At 47.1% G+C, this 16,562-nt stretch overlaps 1 protein-coding gene across 1 annotated transcript in view; it reads left to right on the plus strand.

Annotated features, from left to right (window-relative positions):
• Positions 1 to 16,562, plus strand: part of LOC124006768 (ephrin type-B receptor 4a-like) — a 54,312-nt gene that overhangs the window by 31,390 nt on the left and 6,360 nt on the right. Inside the window, exons 5-11 of the mRNA XM_046316905.1 lie at positions 6,785 to 6,937; positions 8,119 to 8,454; positions 8,555 to 8,679; positions 9,976 to 10,144; positions 10,401 to 10,500; positions 11,991 to 12,055; positions 12,189 to 12,302. Of these exons, the coding sequence (XP_046172861.1) occupies positions 6,785 to 6,937; positions 8,119 to 8,454; positions 8,555 to 8,679; positions 9,976 to 10,144; positions 10,401 to 10,500; positions 11,991 to 12,055; positions 12,189 to 12,302 (1,062 nt within the window). The remainder of the gene's footprint in view (positions 1 to 6,784; positions 6,938 to 8,118; positions 8,455 to 8,554; positions 8,680 to 9,975; positions 10,145 to 10,400; positions 10,501 to 11,990; positions 12,056 to 12,188; positions 12,303 to 16,562) is intronic.

The following is a 16,562-nucleotide window of genomic DNA, read 5'->3' on the forward strand; positions in this document are numbered from 1 at the left end:
GAGGAGAAGAGAAGAGGGAGGAGAAGAGAAGAGAGGATGGAGGAAAAGAAAGGAGGGAGAGTGAAGGTAAAGCATCTACTAATAGCGGTACATCAAAGCCAACCTGACAACAGAGAGAGAAGCAGGGGGGGTATTCCCCCTTGGGCACTACAACTCCCATAATGAGATGAATTATCCATGTACAGCCACACACACACACAGGTGGAGAGGGACAGATGGACAGAAATGCAGATACAATGAACAATTCCATGGTGTTCTATCTTCCCCTCCTCCATGTCAGTGGTTAGATGTGGTATGATGCTGCTCTGACAGGTCCCTCTCAGCAGATCGCTACTGGAACACAACAGCAGATGACTGAAAATGGAAGATAAAAGCACGATAAGGCAATACATCTCTGGCATTCTAACACACTCACACACACACAGTGCAGACTACTCCTCTTCCTCATATCCACGCAATCACACACACACACACACACAATGCCACAGGTAGTGGGTTGCCTCTGTCTAGCTAATTAAAATTATGTGAACTTTCAATAAATTTCCATTTTTTCCCGAAATCCCGGTTGGAAAATTCCCAGATTCAGGGAAGGATAATGCAGAAAATCCGGAATCCTCCAACCAGGATTCTGTAAAACCAAGGATTTTTTTGAAAGTTCCTGGAATTTTGCAACCTTAGTCACACACACACACTCTATCTCCTCCGCCTCTCTCTCTCCTCTCTCTCTCTTTCCTCCTTTCTCCCTCTCCTCTCTCTCTCCTCCTCTCGCTCACCCTCTCGCTCACCCTCTCTCCTCTCTGTTTCTGTCTCTTAGCTCATCAGAATAAACACACAGCCATGCATATCATTCAGCAGACAGTGTTTTAGCTAACTTCTATTGCTGTCTTCTTGTTTTAATGTCTCTCCACCAGAGAAGAGGAAAGTGGGTGGTAAAAGGCAGTGTGTTTGTTGCTGTATTGAGAGTGTGCCATCAGCGGGAGGGGGGATAGGTCATAAAGCTCTTTAAGTGGCCCAGCTCGAGCCTATCTGTTAGCTATAAACCTCTCCCCCCTGCAGCATCCCACCAGCAGCCAGCCAGTTAGAGGGTATTTATGAACAGCACTCTGATGTCTCTGTCTCTGGGTGGCTGTGTTGCTCCCTGTGCTCTGGTCACAGAGGTTGGGCTTGTTAGGGGAAACTACAGATGTAGGATCTTCATTTGATCAGTCTTTTGTTGCAACAAAAAAAATCCTGCAAAGCAGGAACTGCGAACTTGTAGTGTATTTGAGTTTTAGAAGGCTTTTAATGTTTGTAATTTCCACTTAGACATTTCAGACTTGATTTTCCCACACAAAAAATGTATCAATCCCTATAAAAATGTCCATGAATTATAATCCACATAATAATGCACAGTTCCTGTTGCTGCAGGTTTATTTTCCTGCTGTAGCAAACTGGCTCAAATGAAGATCCCACATCTATCAGTATGACCCTAAGAGCAGTTCCACTCTCTGTCAACACCTTTCATTAAGATACATTGTAGACTATGCAATATCCAGGTACGATTTATTTGATGATTCTTTTGTGATTCTGTAGAGATCATTTTGTGTTGCACTCCGTAGCTGTTTGCACATGGTTTTAACCCCTGCACTGCTTGGGTACATGGGTTTTTACACAAAGGACCAGCTCAGACACAATAGGGAGAGAGGGAAAGAGAGAGAGAGGTATGCAGGTATAGAGAAAGAGAGAGAGAGAGGTAGAGAGAGAGAGAGACGTGTAGAGGGAAAGAGAGAGAGACCGGTAGAGAGAAAGAGAGAGAGACAGGTAGAGAGAGAGAGAGGTAGAGAGAAAGAGAGAGAGACAAGTAGAGAGAGAGAGAGGTAGAGAGAGAGAGGTAGAGTGAAAGAGAAAGAGAGAGAGACAGGTAGAGAGAGAGAGGTAGAGAGAAAGAGAGGTAGGGAGAGAGAGAGAGACAGGTAGAGAGAAAGAGAGAGAGAGCGGTAGGGAGAGAGAGAGGTAGGGAGAAAGAGAGAGAGACAAGTAGAGAGAGAGAGAGGTAGAGAGAGAGAGGTAGAGTGAAAGAGAAAGAGAGAGAGACAGGTAGAGAGAGAGAGGTAGAGAGAAAGAGAGGTAGGGAGAGAGAGAGAGACAGGTAGAGAGAAAGAGAGAGAGAGAGAGAGAGAGAGAGAGAGACAGGTAGAGAGAAAGAGAGTGATAGGGAGAGAGAGAGGTAGGGAGAAAGAGAGAGAGAGAGGGAGGGAGAGAGAAAGAGAGAGTGAGAGAGACAGGTAGGGAGAAAGACAGAGAGACAGGTAGAGAGGTAGGGAGAGAGAGAGAGGTAGAGAGAAAGCGAGAGACAGGTAGAGAGACAGGTAGAGAGAGAGGTAGTGAGAGAGAGAGAGACAGGTAGAGAGAAAGAGAGAGAGAGAGGTAGGGAGAGAGAGACAGGTAGGGAGAAAGAGAGCGGTAGGGAGAGAGAGACAGGTAGGGAGAAAGAGAGAGAGAGCGGTAGGGAGAGAGAGAGAGAGGTAGGGAGAGAGAGGTAGAGAGAAAGAGAGAGAGACAGGTAGATAGAGAGTTAGAGGTAGGGAGAGAGAGGTAGAGAGAAAGAGAGAGAGAGACAGGTAGGGAGAAAGAGAGAGAGACAGGGAGAGAGGTAGGGAGAGAGAGACAGGTAGAGAGAGAGACAGGTAGAGAGAAAGAGAGAGAGGTAGGGAGAGAGAGACAGGTAGAGAGAGAGAGAGAGGTAGGGAGAGAGAGAGGTAGGGAGAAAGAGAGCAGTAGGGAGAGAGAGAGAGAGGTAGGGAGAGAGAGAGAGAGAGGGAGGGAGAAACAGAGGTAGGGAGAGAGCGAGACAGGTAGAGAGAGAGACAGGTAGGGAGAGAGACAGGTAGGGAGAGTGGGAGGTAGGGAGAGAGAGAGAGAGAGAGAGAGAGAGAGAGAGAGAGAGAGAGAGAGAGAGAGAGAGAGAGAGAGGAGGAGAGGGAGAGAGAGAGAGAGAGAGAGAGAGAGAGAGAGAGAGAGAGGGTAGAGAGAGAGAGACAGGTAGGGAGAGAGAGGTATGGAGAGCGAGAGAGAGGGAGGGAGAAAGAGATATAGGGAGAGAGAGAGGTAGGGAGCGAGGGAGGGAGAAAGAGAGAGAGAGGTAGATAGAGAGAGACGGGTAGGGAGAGAGAGAGAGACAGTTAGGGAGAGAGAGACAGGTAGAGGGAGAGAGAGAGAGAGAGAGAGAGAGAGAGAGAGAGAGAGAGAGAGAGAGAGAGAGAGGGGGAGGGAGGGAGAAAGAAATGGGGAGAGAGAGAGAAGGAGGGAGAAAGAAATAGGGAGAGAGAGACAGGTAGAGAGAGAGAGAGAGAGGTAGAGAGAGAGAGGTACAGAGAGAGAGACAGGTAGAGAGAGAGAGAGGTAGAGAGAGAGAGGTACAGAGAGAGAGACAGGTAGAGAGAGCGAGACAGGTAGGGAGAGAGAGAGGTAGATAGAGAGAGAGAGACAAGTAGAGAGAGAGAGAGGTAGGGAGAGAGAGAGAGAGAGAGAGAGAGAGAGACAGACAGGTAGGGAGAGAGAGAGAGACAGACAGGTAGAGGGAGAGAGAGAGAGAGAGAGAGAGAGAGAGAGAGAGAGAGAGAGAGAGAGAGAGAGAGGTAGGGAGGGAGAGAGAGAGAGAGGTAGAGAGAGAGAGACAGGTAGGGAGAGAGAGAGAGAGAGAGACAGACAGGTAGAGGGAGAAAGAGAGAGACAGGTAGGGAGAGAGAGAGACAGACAGGTAGGGAGAGAGAGAGAGAGAGAGAGAGAGAGAGAGAGAGAGAGAGAGAGAGAGAGAGAGAGGAGAGAGAGAGAGAGAGAGAGAGAGAGAGAGAGAGAGAGAGAGAGAGAGAGAGGTAGAGGGAGAGAGAGAGAGACAGGTAGGGAGGGAGACAGGTAGGGAGAGTGGGAGGTAGGGAGCGAGAGAGAGAGGGAGGGAGAAAGAGAGCGAGAGGTAGAGAGACAGGTAGAGAGAGAGAGGTATGGAGAGCGAGAGAGAGGGAGGGAGAAAGAGATATAGGGAGAGAGAGACAGAGAGGTAGAGAGAGAGATGTAGAGAGAGAGAGACGGGTAGGGAGAGAGAGAGAGACAGTTAGGGAGAGAGAGAGAGACAGGTAGAGAGAGAGAGAGAGAGAGAGAGAGAGAGAGAGAGAGAGAGAGAGAGAGAGAGAGAGAGAGAGAGAGAGAGAGAGAGAGGTAGGGAGGGAGAAAGAAATGGGGAGAGAGAGAGAGGGAGACAGTTAGAGAGAGAGAGAGGTACAGAGAGAGAGACAGGCAGAGAGAGAGAGAGACAGGTAGGGAGAGAGAGAGAGACAGGTAGAGAGAGAGAGAGAGAGAGAGAGAGAGAGAGAGAGAGAGAGAGAGAGAGAGAGAGAGAGAGAGAGAGAGAGGGGAGAGAGAGAGAGAGACAGGTAGGGAGGGAGAGAGAGACAGGGAGGGAGAGGAGAGAGAGAGAGAGAGAGAGAGAGAGAGAGAGACAGACAGGTAGAGGGAGAGAGAGAGAGAGAGACAGGTAGGGAGGGAGAGAGAGAGACAGGTAGTGAGAGAGAGAGAGGTAGAGAGAGAGAGAGAGAGACAGGTAGGGAGAGAGAGAGAGAGACAGACAGGTAGAGGGAGAGAGAGGGAGAGAGAGAGAGACAGGTAGGGAGGGAGAGAGAGACAGGTAGTCAGAGAGAGAGAGAGAGAGAGAGAGACAGGTAGGGAGAGAGAGAGAGAGAGAGAGAGAGAGAGAGAGAGAGAGAGAGAGAGAGAGAGAGAGAGAGAGAGAGAGAGAGAGAGAGAGAGAGAGTGAAAGTTATATCCTGTACATGGATAACAAAGAGACAGTATATTTACACTGTCTGGGAAAGGAAGGCCAGGGCCACTTGAATTGTAATGATGTCATCTTATTCAGCGATTAGGCTGACGTGGAGCTTTTTTCTGCCGACATGTTGCTTCCTGCCTGGCAGAGTTAGCGCCTTAACTGTTTAGCCTCTCTATTTGGTTAATGATAACTCGTAGGAGTCGTAAAATCCTCAACTGTTAGGCAACCTGGCTTAGTATTAACCCTACAACTACCCATTAAACAAGTAGAATAACAACCAAACTGTAGCCCTACCTCACTGCTGATGAATACAGTAACCATGTTATTCAGTACAATAAAATACAACTTACTTGTCCCTCATGGGAAAATACAGTTCTTAGATAACAACTAGAACAATGTTCCCACCAGACTGTTCCTACAACCTAATGAAACATTCTGGGAACCTTTATAGAACAGATGTTCTGGGAATGTTCTTGTTACATCAGGTGAATGTTTATTGTGCCCTAAAAGAAACATTGTAAAATATGTTTTTCCCACTAGACTGTTCCCACCAGACTGTATTTTGGGAACTTATCTTTTCCACCAGACTGTCCCCACAATGTTCCCACTAGACTGTGATGTTCCCACAATGTTCCCACTAAACTGTTCCCACAATGTTCCCACCAGACTGTCCCCACAATGTTCCCACCAGACTGTCCCCACAATGTTCCCACCAGACTGTCCCCACAATGTTCTCACCAGACTGTCCCCACAATGTTCCCACTAGACTGTTCCCACAATGTTCTCACCAGACTGTACCCACAATGTTCCCACCAGACTGTTCCCACAATGTTCCCACCAGACTGTCCCCACAATGTTCTCACCAGACTGTCCCCACAATGTTCCCACCAGACTGTCCCCACAATGTTCTCACCAGACTGTCCCCACAATGTTCTCACCAGACTGTCCCCACAATGTTCCCACCAGACTGTCCCCACAATGTTCTCACCAGACTGTCCCCACAATGTTCTCACCAGACTGTCCCCACAATGTTCTCACCAGACTGTCCCCACAATGTTCCCACTAGACTGTTCCCACAATGTTCCCACTAGACTGTTCCCACCAGACTGTCCCCACAATGTTCTCACTAGACTGTTCCCACAATGTTCCCACTAGACTGCCCCCACAATGTTCTCACCAGACTGTTCCCACAACCTAATGAAACATTCTGGGAACCTTTAAACAACAGACTAAAAATGTTCTGGGAATGTTTTATACAAACATGATATAATCATCAGCATGACTGGACAGTTACTGTGTTATGAGAACATTTGCAACCCAACTAATGTTCTGGGAAGTTTAACATGTCAAATGTTGGTTTGCTCAGAAACATGACTGGTACATTGTGTTATTACATGACCTGGAAACCTAATGAGAACGTTTGGGGAATGTTCTGTGATGGTTGTTACAGATGTTAGTTTTAGTGAATGTTAGGAGAACATTCCAAGGATATTTCATTTAAAATATATATATATATATATATATTTTTTTTATCAAAAACATTATTTGAATGTTTTTAGGATGTTATCATCCTAATGTTAGATACAACCCTCACTACAATTAATGGGAACCTCAGCTAATGTTCTGGGAATGGTTTGCTTGGTCAGAGGTCTGTCTGTTATTATTACTCCGTACGGCACAGAAAATTAGACCTTCAATATCCACTATTGAATACTTATGTCCAGTCATATATTAGATGTATTTGAGTAGACTTTTATTCAACAGAAAGTGAACAGAGCAGATATTGCAGCACCACACACACCCTGGCTGAATGAGCCCGGTGGGTCAGGGAACAGGCTCCATTCAAAGGCTGTTTACACGCGTCCTGACCTGACGCACCACGCCGGGATGCTGTGCTGCTTTGTGGTGATGTTCAGGGCCATGCTTACTTTCCTTCTCCCCCTCTTCCCTCCTCGCCCCCCCCCCCTCCCTCCCTCCACACAGCCTGTTCTGTGGGTCAGTTTAGGTCTGGCTCGGGGGGCCAGTGCCAGGCTTGTCCAGGGTTCAGCCATGCTGTGGTGACAGGCTCACCTGTGTGTCAGTGTCGTCCAGGATACCTCCGCGCTGACTCTGACACTCCAGACACCCCATGTACCAGTGAGTACACACATTACTTTCCCCTGATACTCTCTCTCTCTCAACGCAAACGCCGTGGAGGACCAACACAATTCCACGTAGACTCTGCTAACCTCTCTCTCTCTCTGTTTCTGTCCTAGTTCCACTTTCAACATGTGTATCTTATTTCCCCTCCTCCTTTGTTGCCATTTCTCTTCTCCTCTGGTGTTGCTGTGCTCAGCCCCTGTCACCTGCTCTGTGGTCTTTGTCCCAGGGCTGAGAGTATTGAGGTGCAGCTCCTTTGTGACTGTGGAGAGGGGGCAGGGCAGAACCTGGTGGTCACTCCCAGTAAGGGACGCATTGATTGCCCTGAGTGACACCTCCATGTGGATTCAGGAATTTCAATTCAGCCACGTGCGTGAAAGGGGAGGCATTTTTAATTGGGCACACTCACTCAGAACGGCCATGAAAAGACTTCGCAACTAACAGCAATCTGAAACTCTGTTCCTTGTAGTGGCAGAAGACGGACACCCCGTGGAGAACCAACACGATTCCCTGTAGACTCTGATAACCTCTTACACCACTTCATTTATTTCAATCACTCCTGATTGTTTTGCTCATCACAGGCCCCCCCAACCCCCACAGGCCCCCCCAAATATAGACTTTTTGAATTTGACGTAAATTGAACCTAAATTAATGTAGGGTTATGTGATGGTAGTCAACTGCCTCCTACTTGTGGCCAGCCCAACCTCCCAGAGAGCATTGTGCCTGATATCACTAAGCATTTTACAGTCGCTGTAAATGGCCTTGGCAGGAACAGGAACTCATTCACACTGGCTGAGTGGCGTTGCAATTGTGGCAGCAATCACAATCCCCCTAGTACAATCTTCAGCTGCTGATCATTATCGAAATGTAGACGCGTGTAATTGGAGCACCAATTCAATCCTGCATCTCAATGTTGTTTCCTGCTGTGCCCCTCTTCCCCGGCGGCTCCTCCAAACGCTTTCTGAACATGTGTCGGGAGCAAAACAAATGGCAAATAAAATGCAAGTGATTTAATTGACAATGTAAATGTGAAACAGAGGAATGGTAATGATACACATCGCTCCAGTGAATTGCCTTCAAATGGAAAATGTCTTTGTACTTGTGGCTGATGAAGTATTTATGACTGCTGATTACCTGATGAGGAGGTGTGTGACCCTCTCCTCTCCCCCATCCTCCAGGACCCCCCTCTGCCCCACGTAGCATCGTGACCCAGATCAACGACACCACGGTGACTCTAGAGTGGAGCGAGCCCATGGACAGCGGTGGCAGGACTGATCTGAGCTACTCTGTGGAGTGTTCCCTGTGTGGGTCCCCTAGGGGTCCGTGCTCACCCTGCGGGGACAGTGTCAGCTACAGACCCTCTCAGCGAGGCCTGCTGGGCCGCAGGGTGGTGGTCTGGGGCCTCATGCCTCACACCACATACACCTTCTCTATCCAGGCCCTCAACGGGGTCTCCCCTTCCAATGGCAAGGGGTCCCCCAGCGATAGAGTTAACATCACCACCAGTCACGAGGGTGAGAGAGGGATGTTTGGGTTGGTGTTGCATGGTTAGAAGAGGAAGTTGAATGTTGTTCTATCTTTTAAAGTCGTTTCTTTGTGTTGGTCTGAGTGCAGTTCCAGTGCTGCTGTCTGTGATCAAGAAGAGTATTTCTACAGAGAGCAGTCTGACTCTCCACTGGTCCGTTCCAGCCCAGCCCCACTACACCATCCTGCAGTACCAGCTACGTTACTGTGAGACGGTGAGGAGAACCAGATCTCTCCTCTCCCACTGACTCACCTCAGGTCTTAGGGAGTTGACTGTTCTATCTCTGTCCATCACTCTGACCTCTCACCCACTGGCTCAACCCATTGTTCTTATCTGCTTTTGTTCAACCCCATCCCTTTCTCCCTTCATCGTCTCTCTCTCTCTCCCTCCATCGTCTCTCTCTCCCTCCATTGTCTCTCTCTCCCTCCATCGTCTCTCTCTCCCCCCCATCGTCTCTCTCTCCCTCTCTCCCTTCATCGTCTCTCTCTTCCTCCATCGCCTCGCTCCCTCCATCGTCTCTCTCTCCCTCCATTGTCCCTCTCTCCCTTCATTGTCTCTCTCTCCCTCCATCGTCTCTCTCTCCCTTCATCCTTCTCCCTTCATTGTCTCTCTCTCCCTTCATCATCTCCCTCTCTCCCTCCATCGTCTCTCTCTCTCCCTCCATCGTCTCTCTCTCCCTTCATCGTCTCTCTCTCCCTCCATCGTCTCTCTCCCTCCATCGTCTCTCTCTCCCTTCATCGCCTCTCTCTCCCTCCATCGTCTCTCTCTCCCTCCATCGTCTCTCTCTCTCCCTCCCTCCCTTCATCGTCTCTCTCTCCCTCCATCGTCTCTCTCTCCCTCCATCGTCTCTCTCTCCCTCCATCGTCTCTCTCTCCCTTCATCGTCTCTCTCTCCCTCCATCGTCTCTTCTCTCCCTTCATTCGTCTCTCTCTCCCTCCATCGTCTCTCTCTCCCTTCATCGTCTCTCTCTCCCCCCATCGTCTCTCTCTCCATCGTCTCTCTCTCCCTCCATCGTCCCTCTCTCCCTTCATCGTCTCTCTCTCCCTCCATCCCTCTCCCTTCATTGTCTCTCTCTCCCTCCATTGTCCCTCTCTCCCTCCATCGTCTCTCTCTCCCTTCATCGTCTCTCTCTCTCCCTCCATCGTCCCTCTCTCCCTTCATCGTCTCTCTCTCCCTCCATCCCTCTCCCTTCATCGTCTCTCTCTCCCTCCATTGTCTCTCTCTCCTTCCATCGTCTCTCTCTCCCTTCATTCGTCTCTCTCTCCCTCCATCGTCTCTCTCTCCCTTCATCGTCTCTCTCTCCCCCCATCGTCTCTCTCTCCATCGTCTCTCTCTCCCTCCATCGTCCCTCTCTCCCTTCATCGTCTCTCTCTCCCTCCATCCCTCTCCCTTCATCGTCTCTCTCTCCCTCCATTGTCTCTCTCTCCTTCCATCGTCTCTCTCTCCCTCCATCGTCTCTCTCTCCCTCCATCGTCTCTCTCTCCCTTCATCGTCTCTCTCCGCCCCGAAGGAGCGTCGAGGTGAGGAGCAGTTGTGTAGCTACAGGGAGAGTGACAGTAACCAGGTGGTGCTGAGTGATCTCCGCAGGGCCACTCAGTATGAGGTGCAGGTTCGGGCCCGCACCATGGCCGGCTACGGCAGCTTCAGCCCAGCAGCCTCCTTCAGAACACTGCCTGACGGTAAGGAAAGGCCCAGGCTTCACTCTCTGAGAGGGGCCTGTCAATATGGCCTGGCCATATCAGAGAGGCCAACAAAGTCTTCTAGGTTTCTTCTAGTTTTGTGTGTGTTAGGTCCGCCCTGTTCTTCTAGTTTATTACCCAGAATACATCAGTTCATTATTTATAAGGTTTGTTGTGGTGTATTTTTGACATTTCCTTGTTACTAATTATTTTATTTTTCCTTTGCACTCCCCCTTCCTTTACATCCTTTATTCAGGGGACGACTCTCCTAACCAGCTTCTGATGACCGGTGTCCTTATCGCCATGGGGATGCTTCTGCTCATCACTGTCGTCACTGTGGCTGTTTTCTGCATACGGTGAGAACCAGGAAGAGGGGAGAGGGGGAGAAGACAGGGACATCAATTCTGTAATGTGCATTTTACAAAAAGGAAACATTAATCTTATCTTAACATTTGACATGTTGTGTTTTTGTAACCTGCACTAATCATATCTTATATCTTAGATAATAACTCTGCTATATACAAACACTATGTCATATTTCAGTAAACCAAATACATTTTCTTTGTGACTTTATGCTTACGAGGCTAGAAGTTATTCCACTCATTATAACCCTCATTGTTTCAGCAAATAGCCCCACATGCCCTCAGAAAAAAGGTTCTGGGAACTAGAGAGAGTGAGGGGGGAGGGAGGGAGAGAGAGGGGGATGGGGAGAGAGGGAAAGAGAGGGATGGATATATATATATATAGAGAGAGAGGGAGGGATGGAGAGATAGAGAGAGGGGGATAGAGCGATAGAGATAGAGGGAGGGGGAGAGAGAGATGGATATATATATATATAGAGAGAGAGGTGGAGGGAGGGAGAGAGAGAGGAGGAAAGAGGGAGAGAGAGAGAGAGAGAGAGAGAGAGAGAGAGAGAGAGAGAGAGAGAGAGAGAGAGAGAGAGAGAGAGAGAGAGAGAGAGGGAGGAGAGAGGGAGAGATGGAGGGAGGGAGGCGGTCAGAGACAGGATGCAGCCGTCCCAACCCTGTCTCCACAGGACAGGAGAACAATAGTTCTGACCTTGGGGCACACACCATACACACACATACAGAGTTGTGCACACGCATACATGCGTTACACTAATACGAACACATTCAGTACACAGACATTGCACATACTCTGAGAAATACACAGATGTGTGCAATCACATTTAAACACACACGCATGCACACAAACACACACTCACCGTAGAGGTCTGGACCAACCGCCAGCTGAGGGTGGGGACAGTATTGCTATTTTGGGCCTGTGAGAAAGGAGAGAGGGAGAGAGAGAGAGAGAGAGAGAGAGAGAGAGAGAGAGAGAGAGAGAGAGAGAGAGAGAGAGAGAGAGAGAGAGAGAGAGAGAGAGAGAGAGAGAGAGAGAGGCAGGTGCCCAGTAGCTACAGGGCTGTACAGTCCTACTGGGATGGGGCCAAAGTCTCACTAATGGAGGCCTCCAGCCCAGTGCAGCAGACACGCAGTCAGTAACACAGAGCATAGTGGCTCCTGAATGTGGGAGAACAGTAGAGGAGGGCCCAGGGTCAAGACATTACAATATTTAACAGTCATGTATTGTGTCTGAGACAGATACCAAATGAGCTTGTTTGTGAGAGACAGGGAGAGAGAGAGACAGGGAGAGAGAGAGACAGGGAGAGTGAGAGACAGGGAGAGAGAGAGACAGGGAGAGAGAGAGACAGGGAGAGACAGTGTTTTGTCACCGGGCTAACCACATCTTTCTTCCCTCTATCGCTCTTTCTCTGACACCTTGGCGCTTTTATCTCTTTCCCCCTCTCCCTCCTTCCTCTCCCACACTTGGTTCTTTTCCACAGCAGACACAGTAGAATGAAGGACCCAGAGCTGAGTGACAAACATGGACAGTACCTCCTGGGCCAAGGTGAGTACACACACACACACGCACGCAAATAGTGCGTACAGATTTATTAAAAGTCATGTTATTCATATTTTAGTCAGTATGTGACCATGACTGGTTCGTCGTTTAATTCCCCCACTCCCCCTCCTCTCCTCAGGAGTCAAGGTCTATATTGACCCCTTTACCTACGAGGACCCTAACGAAGCCGTACGGGAGTTTGCCAAGGAGATCGATGTTTCCTTTGTCAAGATCGAGGAGGTCATTGGTGCCGGTGGGTCTCAGGCTGTCTCTCTGTGATTCTATTAAACAGACTGGTGGATAGGCTGTCTCTCTGTGATTCTATTAAACAGACTGGTGGATAGGCTGTCTCTCTGTGATTCTATTAAACAGACTGGTGGATAGGCTGTCTCTCTGTGATTCTATTAAACAGACTGGTGGATAGGCTGTCTCTCTGTGATTCTATTAAACAGACTGGTGGATAGGCTGTCTCTCTGTGATTCTATTAAACAGACTGGTGGATAGGCTGTCTCTGTGATTCTATTAAACAGACTGGTGGACAGGCTGTCTCTCTGTGATACTATTAAACAGACTGGTGGATAGGCTGTCTCTCTGTGATATTATTAAACAGACTGGTGGATAGGCTGTCTCTCTGTGATACTATTAAACAGACTGGTGGATAGGCTGTCTCTCTGTGATATTATTAAACAGACTGGTGGATAGGCTGTCTCTCTGTGATACTATTAAACAGACTGGTGGATAGGCTGTCTCTCTGTGATTCTATTAAACAGACTGGTGGATAGGCTGTCTCTCTGATTCTATTAAACAGACTGGTGGATAGGCTGTCTCTCTGTGATTCTATTAAACAGACTGGTGGATAGGCTGTCTCTCTGTGATTCTATTAAACAGACTGGTGGATAGGCTGTCTCTCTGTGATTCTATTAAACAGACTGGTGGATAGGCTGTCTCTCTGTGATTCTATTAAACAGACTGGTGGATAGGCTGTCTCTGTGATATTATTAAACAGACTGGTGGATAGGCTGTCTCTCTGTGATTCTATTAAACAGACTGGTGGACAGGCTGTCTCTCTGATTCTATTAAACAGACTGGTGGATAGGCTGTCTCTCTGTGATTCTATTAAACAGACTGGTGGATAGGCTGTCTCTCTGTGATACTATTAAACAGACTGGTGGACAGGCTGTCTCTCTGTGATTCTATTAAACAGACTGGTGGATAGGCTGTCTCTCTGTGATATTATTAAACAGACTGGTGGATAGGCTGTCTCTCTGTGATATTATTAAACAGACTGGTGGATAGGCTGTCTCTCTGTGATATTATTAAACAGACTGGTGGATAGGCTGTCTCTGTGATATTATTAAACAGACTGGTGGATAGGCTGTCTCTCTGTGATGTTATTAAACAGACTGGTGGATAGGCTGTCTCTCTGTGATATTATTAAACAGACTGGTGGATAGGCTGTCTCTCTGTGATACTATTAAACAGACTGGTGGATAGGCTGTCTCTCTGTGATTCTATTAAACAGACTGGTGGATAGGCTGTCTCTCTGTGATTCTATTAAACAGACTGGTGGATAGGCTGTCTCTGTGATTCTATTAAACAGACTGGTGGATAGGCTGTCTCTCTGTGATTCTATTAAACAGACTGGTGGATAGGCTGTCTCTCTGTGATTCTATTAAACAGACTGGTGGATAGGCTGTCTCTCTGTGATTCTATTAAACAGACTGGTGGATAGGCTGTCTCTCTGTGATTCTATTAAACAGACTGGTGGATAGGCTGTCTCTGTGATATTATTAAACAGACTGGTGGATAGGCTGTCTCTCTGTGATTCTATTAAACAGACTGGTGGACAGGCTGTCTCTCTGATTCTATTAAACAGACTGGTGGATAGGCTGTCTCTCTGTGATTCTATTAAACAGACTGGTGGATAGGCTGTCTCTCTGTGATACTATTAAACAGACTGGTGGACAGGCTGTCTCTCTGTGATTCTATTAAACAGACTGGTGGATAGGCTGTCTCTCTGTGATATTATTAAACAGACTGGTGGATAGGCTGTCTCTCTGTGATATTATTAAACAGACTGGTGGATAGGCTGTCTCTCTGTGATATTATTAAACAGACTGGTGGATAGGCTGTCTCTCTGTGATATTATTAAACAGACTGGTGGATAGGCTGTCTCTCTGTGATATTATTAAACAGACTGGTGGATAGGCTGTCTCTGTGATATTATTAAACAGACTGGTGGATAGGCTGTCTCTCTGTGATGTTATTAAACAGACTGGTGGATAGGCTGTCTCTCTGTGATATTATTAAACAGACTGGTGGATAGGCTGTCTCTCTGTGATATTATTAAACAGACTGGTGGATAGGCTGTCTCTGTGATATTATTAAACAGACTGGTGGATAGGCTGTCTCTCTGTGATGTTATTAAACAGACTGGTGGATAGGCTGTCTCTCTGTGATATTATTAAACAGACTGGTGGATAGGCTGTCTCTCTGTGATATTATTAAACAGACTGGTGGATAGGATGTCTCTCTGTGATATTATTAAACAGACTGGTGGATAGGCTGTCTCTCTGTGATATTATTAAACAGACTGGTGGATAGGCTGTCTCTCTGTGATTCTATTAAACAGACTGGTGGATAGGCTGTCTCTCTGTGATTCTATTAAACAGACTGGTGGATAGGCTGTCTCTCTGTGATTCTATTAAACAGACTGGTGGATAGGCTGTCTCTCTGTGATACTATTAAACAGACTGGTGGATAGGCTGTCTCTCTGTGATATTATTAAACAGACTGGTGGATAGGCTGTCTCTGTGATATTATTAAACAGACTGGTGGATAGGCTGTCTCTCTGTGATGTTATTAAACAGACTGGTGGATAGGCTGTATCTCTGTGATATTATTAAACAGACTGGTGGATAGGCTGTCTCTCTGTGATATTATTAAACAGACTGGTGGATAGGATGTCTCTCTGTGATATTATTAAACAGACTGGTGGATAGGCTGTCTCTCTGTGATATTATTAAACAGACTGGTGGATAGGCTGTCTCTCTGTGATTCTATTAAACAGACTGGTGGATAGGCTGTCTCTCTGTGATTCTATTAAACAGACTGGTGGATAGGCTGTCTCTCTGTGATTCTATTAAACAGACTGGTGGACAGGCTGTCTCTCTGTGATTCTATTAAACATACTGGTGGATAGGCTGTCTCTCTGTGCTATTATTAAACAGACTGGTGGATAGGCTGTCTCTCTGTGATATTATTAAACAGACTGGTGGATAGGCTGTCTCTCTGTGATATTATTAAACAGACTGGTTGATAGGCTGTCTCTGTGATTCTATTAAACAGACTGGTGGATAGGCTGTCTCTCTGTGATTCTATTAAACAGACTGGTGGACAGGCTGTCTCTCTGTGATTCTATTAAACAGACTGGTGGATAGGCTGTCTCTCTGTGATTCTATGAAACAGACTGGTGGACAGGCTATCTCTCTGTGATATTATTAAACAGACTGGTGGATAGGCTGTCTCTCTGTGATATTATTCAACAGACTGGTGGACAGGCTGTCTCTCTGTGATTCTATTAAACAGACTGGTGGATAGGCTGTCTCTCTGTGCTATTATTAAACAGACTGGTGGATAGGCTGTCTCTCTGTGATATTATTAAACAGACTGGTGGATAGGCTGTCTCTCTGTGATATTATTAAACAGACTGATGGATAGGCTGTCTCTCTGTGATATTATTAAACAGACTGGTGGATAGGCTGTCTCTCTGTGATATTATTAAACAGACTGGTGGATAGGCTGTCTCTCTGTGATACTATTAAACAGACTGGTGGATAGGCTGTCTCTCTGTGATATTATTAAACAGACTGGTGGATAGGCTGTCTCTCTGTGATACTATTAAACATACTGGTGGATAGGCTGTGTCTCTGTGATATTATTCAACAGACTGGTGGACAGGCTGTCTCTCTGTGATATTATTAAACAGACTGGTGGATAGGCTGTCTCTCTGTGATACTATTAAACATACTGGTGGATAGGCTGTCTCTCTGTGATTCTATTAAACAGACTGGTGGATAGGATGTCTCTCTGTGATATTATTAAACAGACTGGTGGACAGGCTGTCTCTCTGTGATATTATTAAACAGACTGGTGGATAGGCTGTCTCTCTGTGATATTATTAAACAGACTGGTGGATAGGCTGTCTCTGTGATACTATTAAACAGACTGGTGGATAGGCTGTCTCTCTGTGATACTATTAAACATACTGGTGGATAGGCTGTCTCTCTGTGATTCTATTAAACAGACTGGTGGATAGGATGTCTCTCTGTGATATTATTAAACAGACTGGTGGACAGGCTGTCTCTCTGTGATTCTATTAAACAGACTGGTGGACAGGCTGTCTCTCTGTGATTCTATTAAACAGACTGGTGGATAGGCTGTCTCTCTGTGATTCTATGAAACAGACTGGTGGACAGGCTATCTCTCTGTGATATTATTAAACAGACTGGTG

The sequence above is a fragment of the Oncorhynchus gorbuscha genome, linkage group LG20 (assembly GCF_021184085.1).
Source record: "Oncorhynchus gorbuscha isolate QuinsamMale2020 ecotype Even-year linkage group LG20, OgorEven_v1.0, whole genome shotgun sequence".
Taxonomy (NCBI): domain Eukaryota; kingdom Metazoa; phylum Chordata; class Actinopteri; order Salmoniformes; family Salmonidae; genus Oncorhynchus; species Oncorhynchus gorbuscha.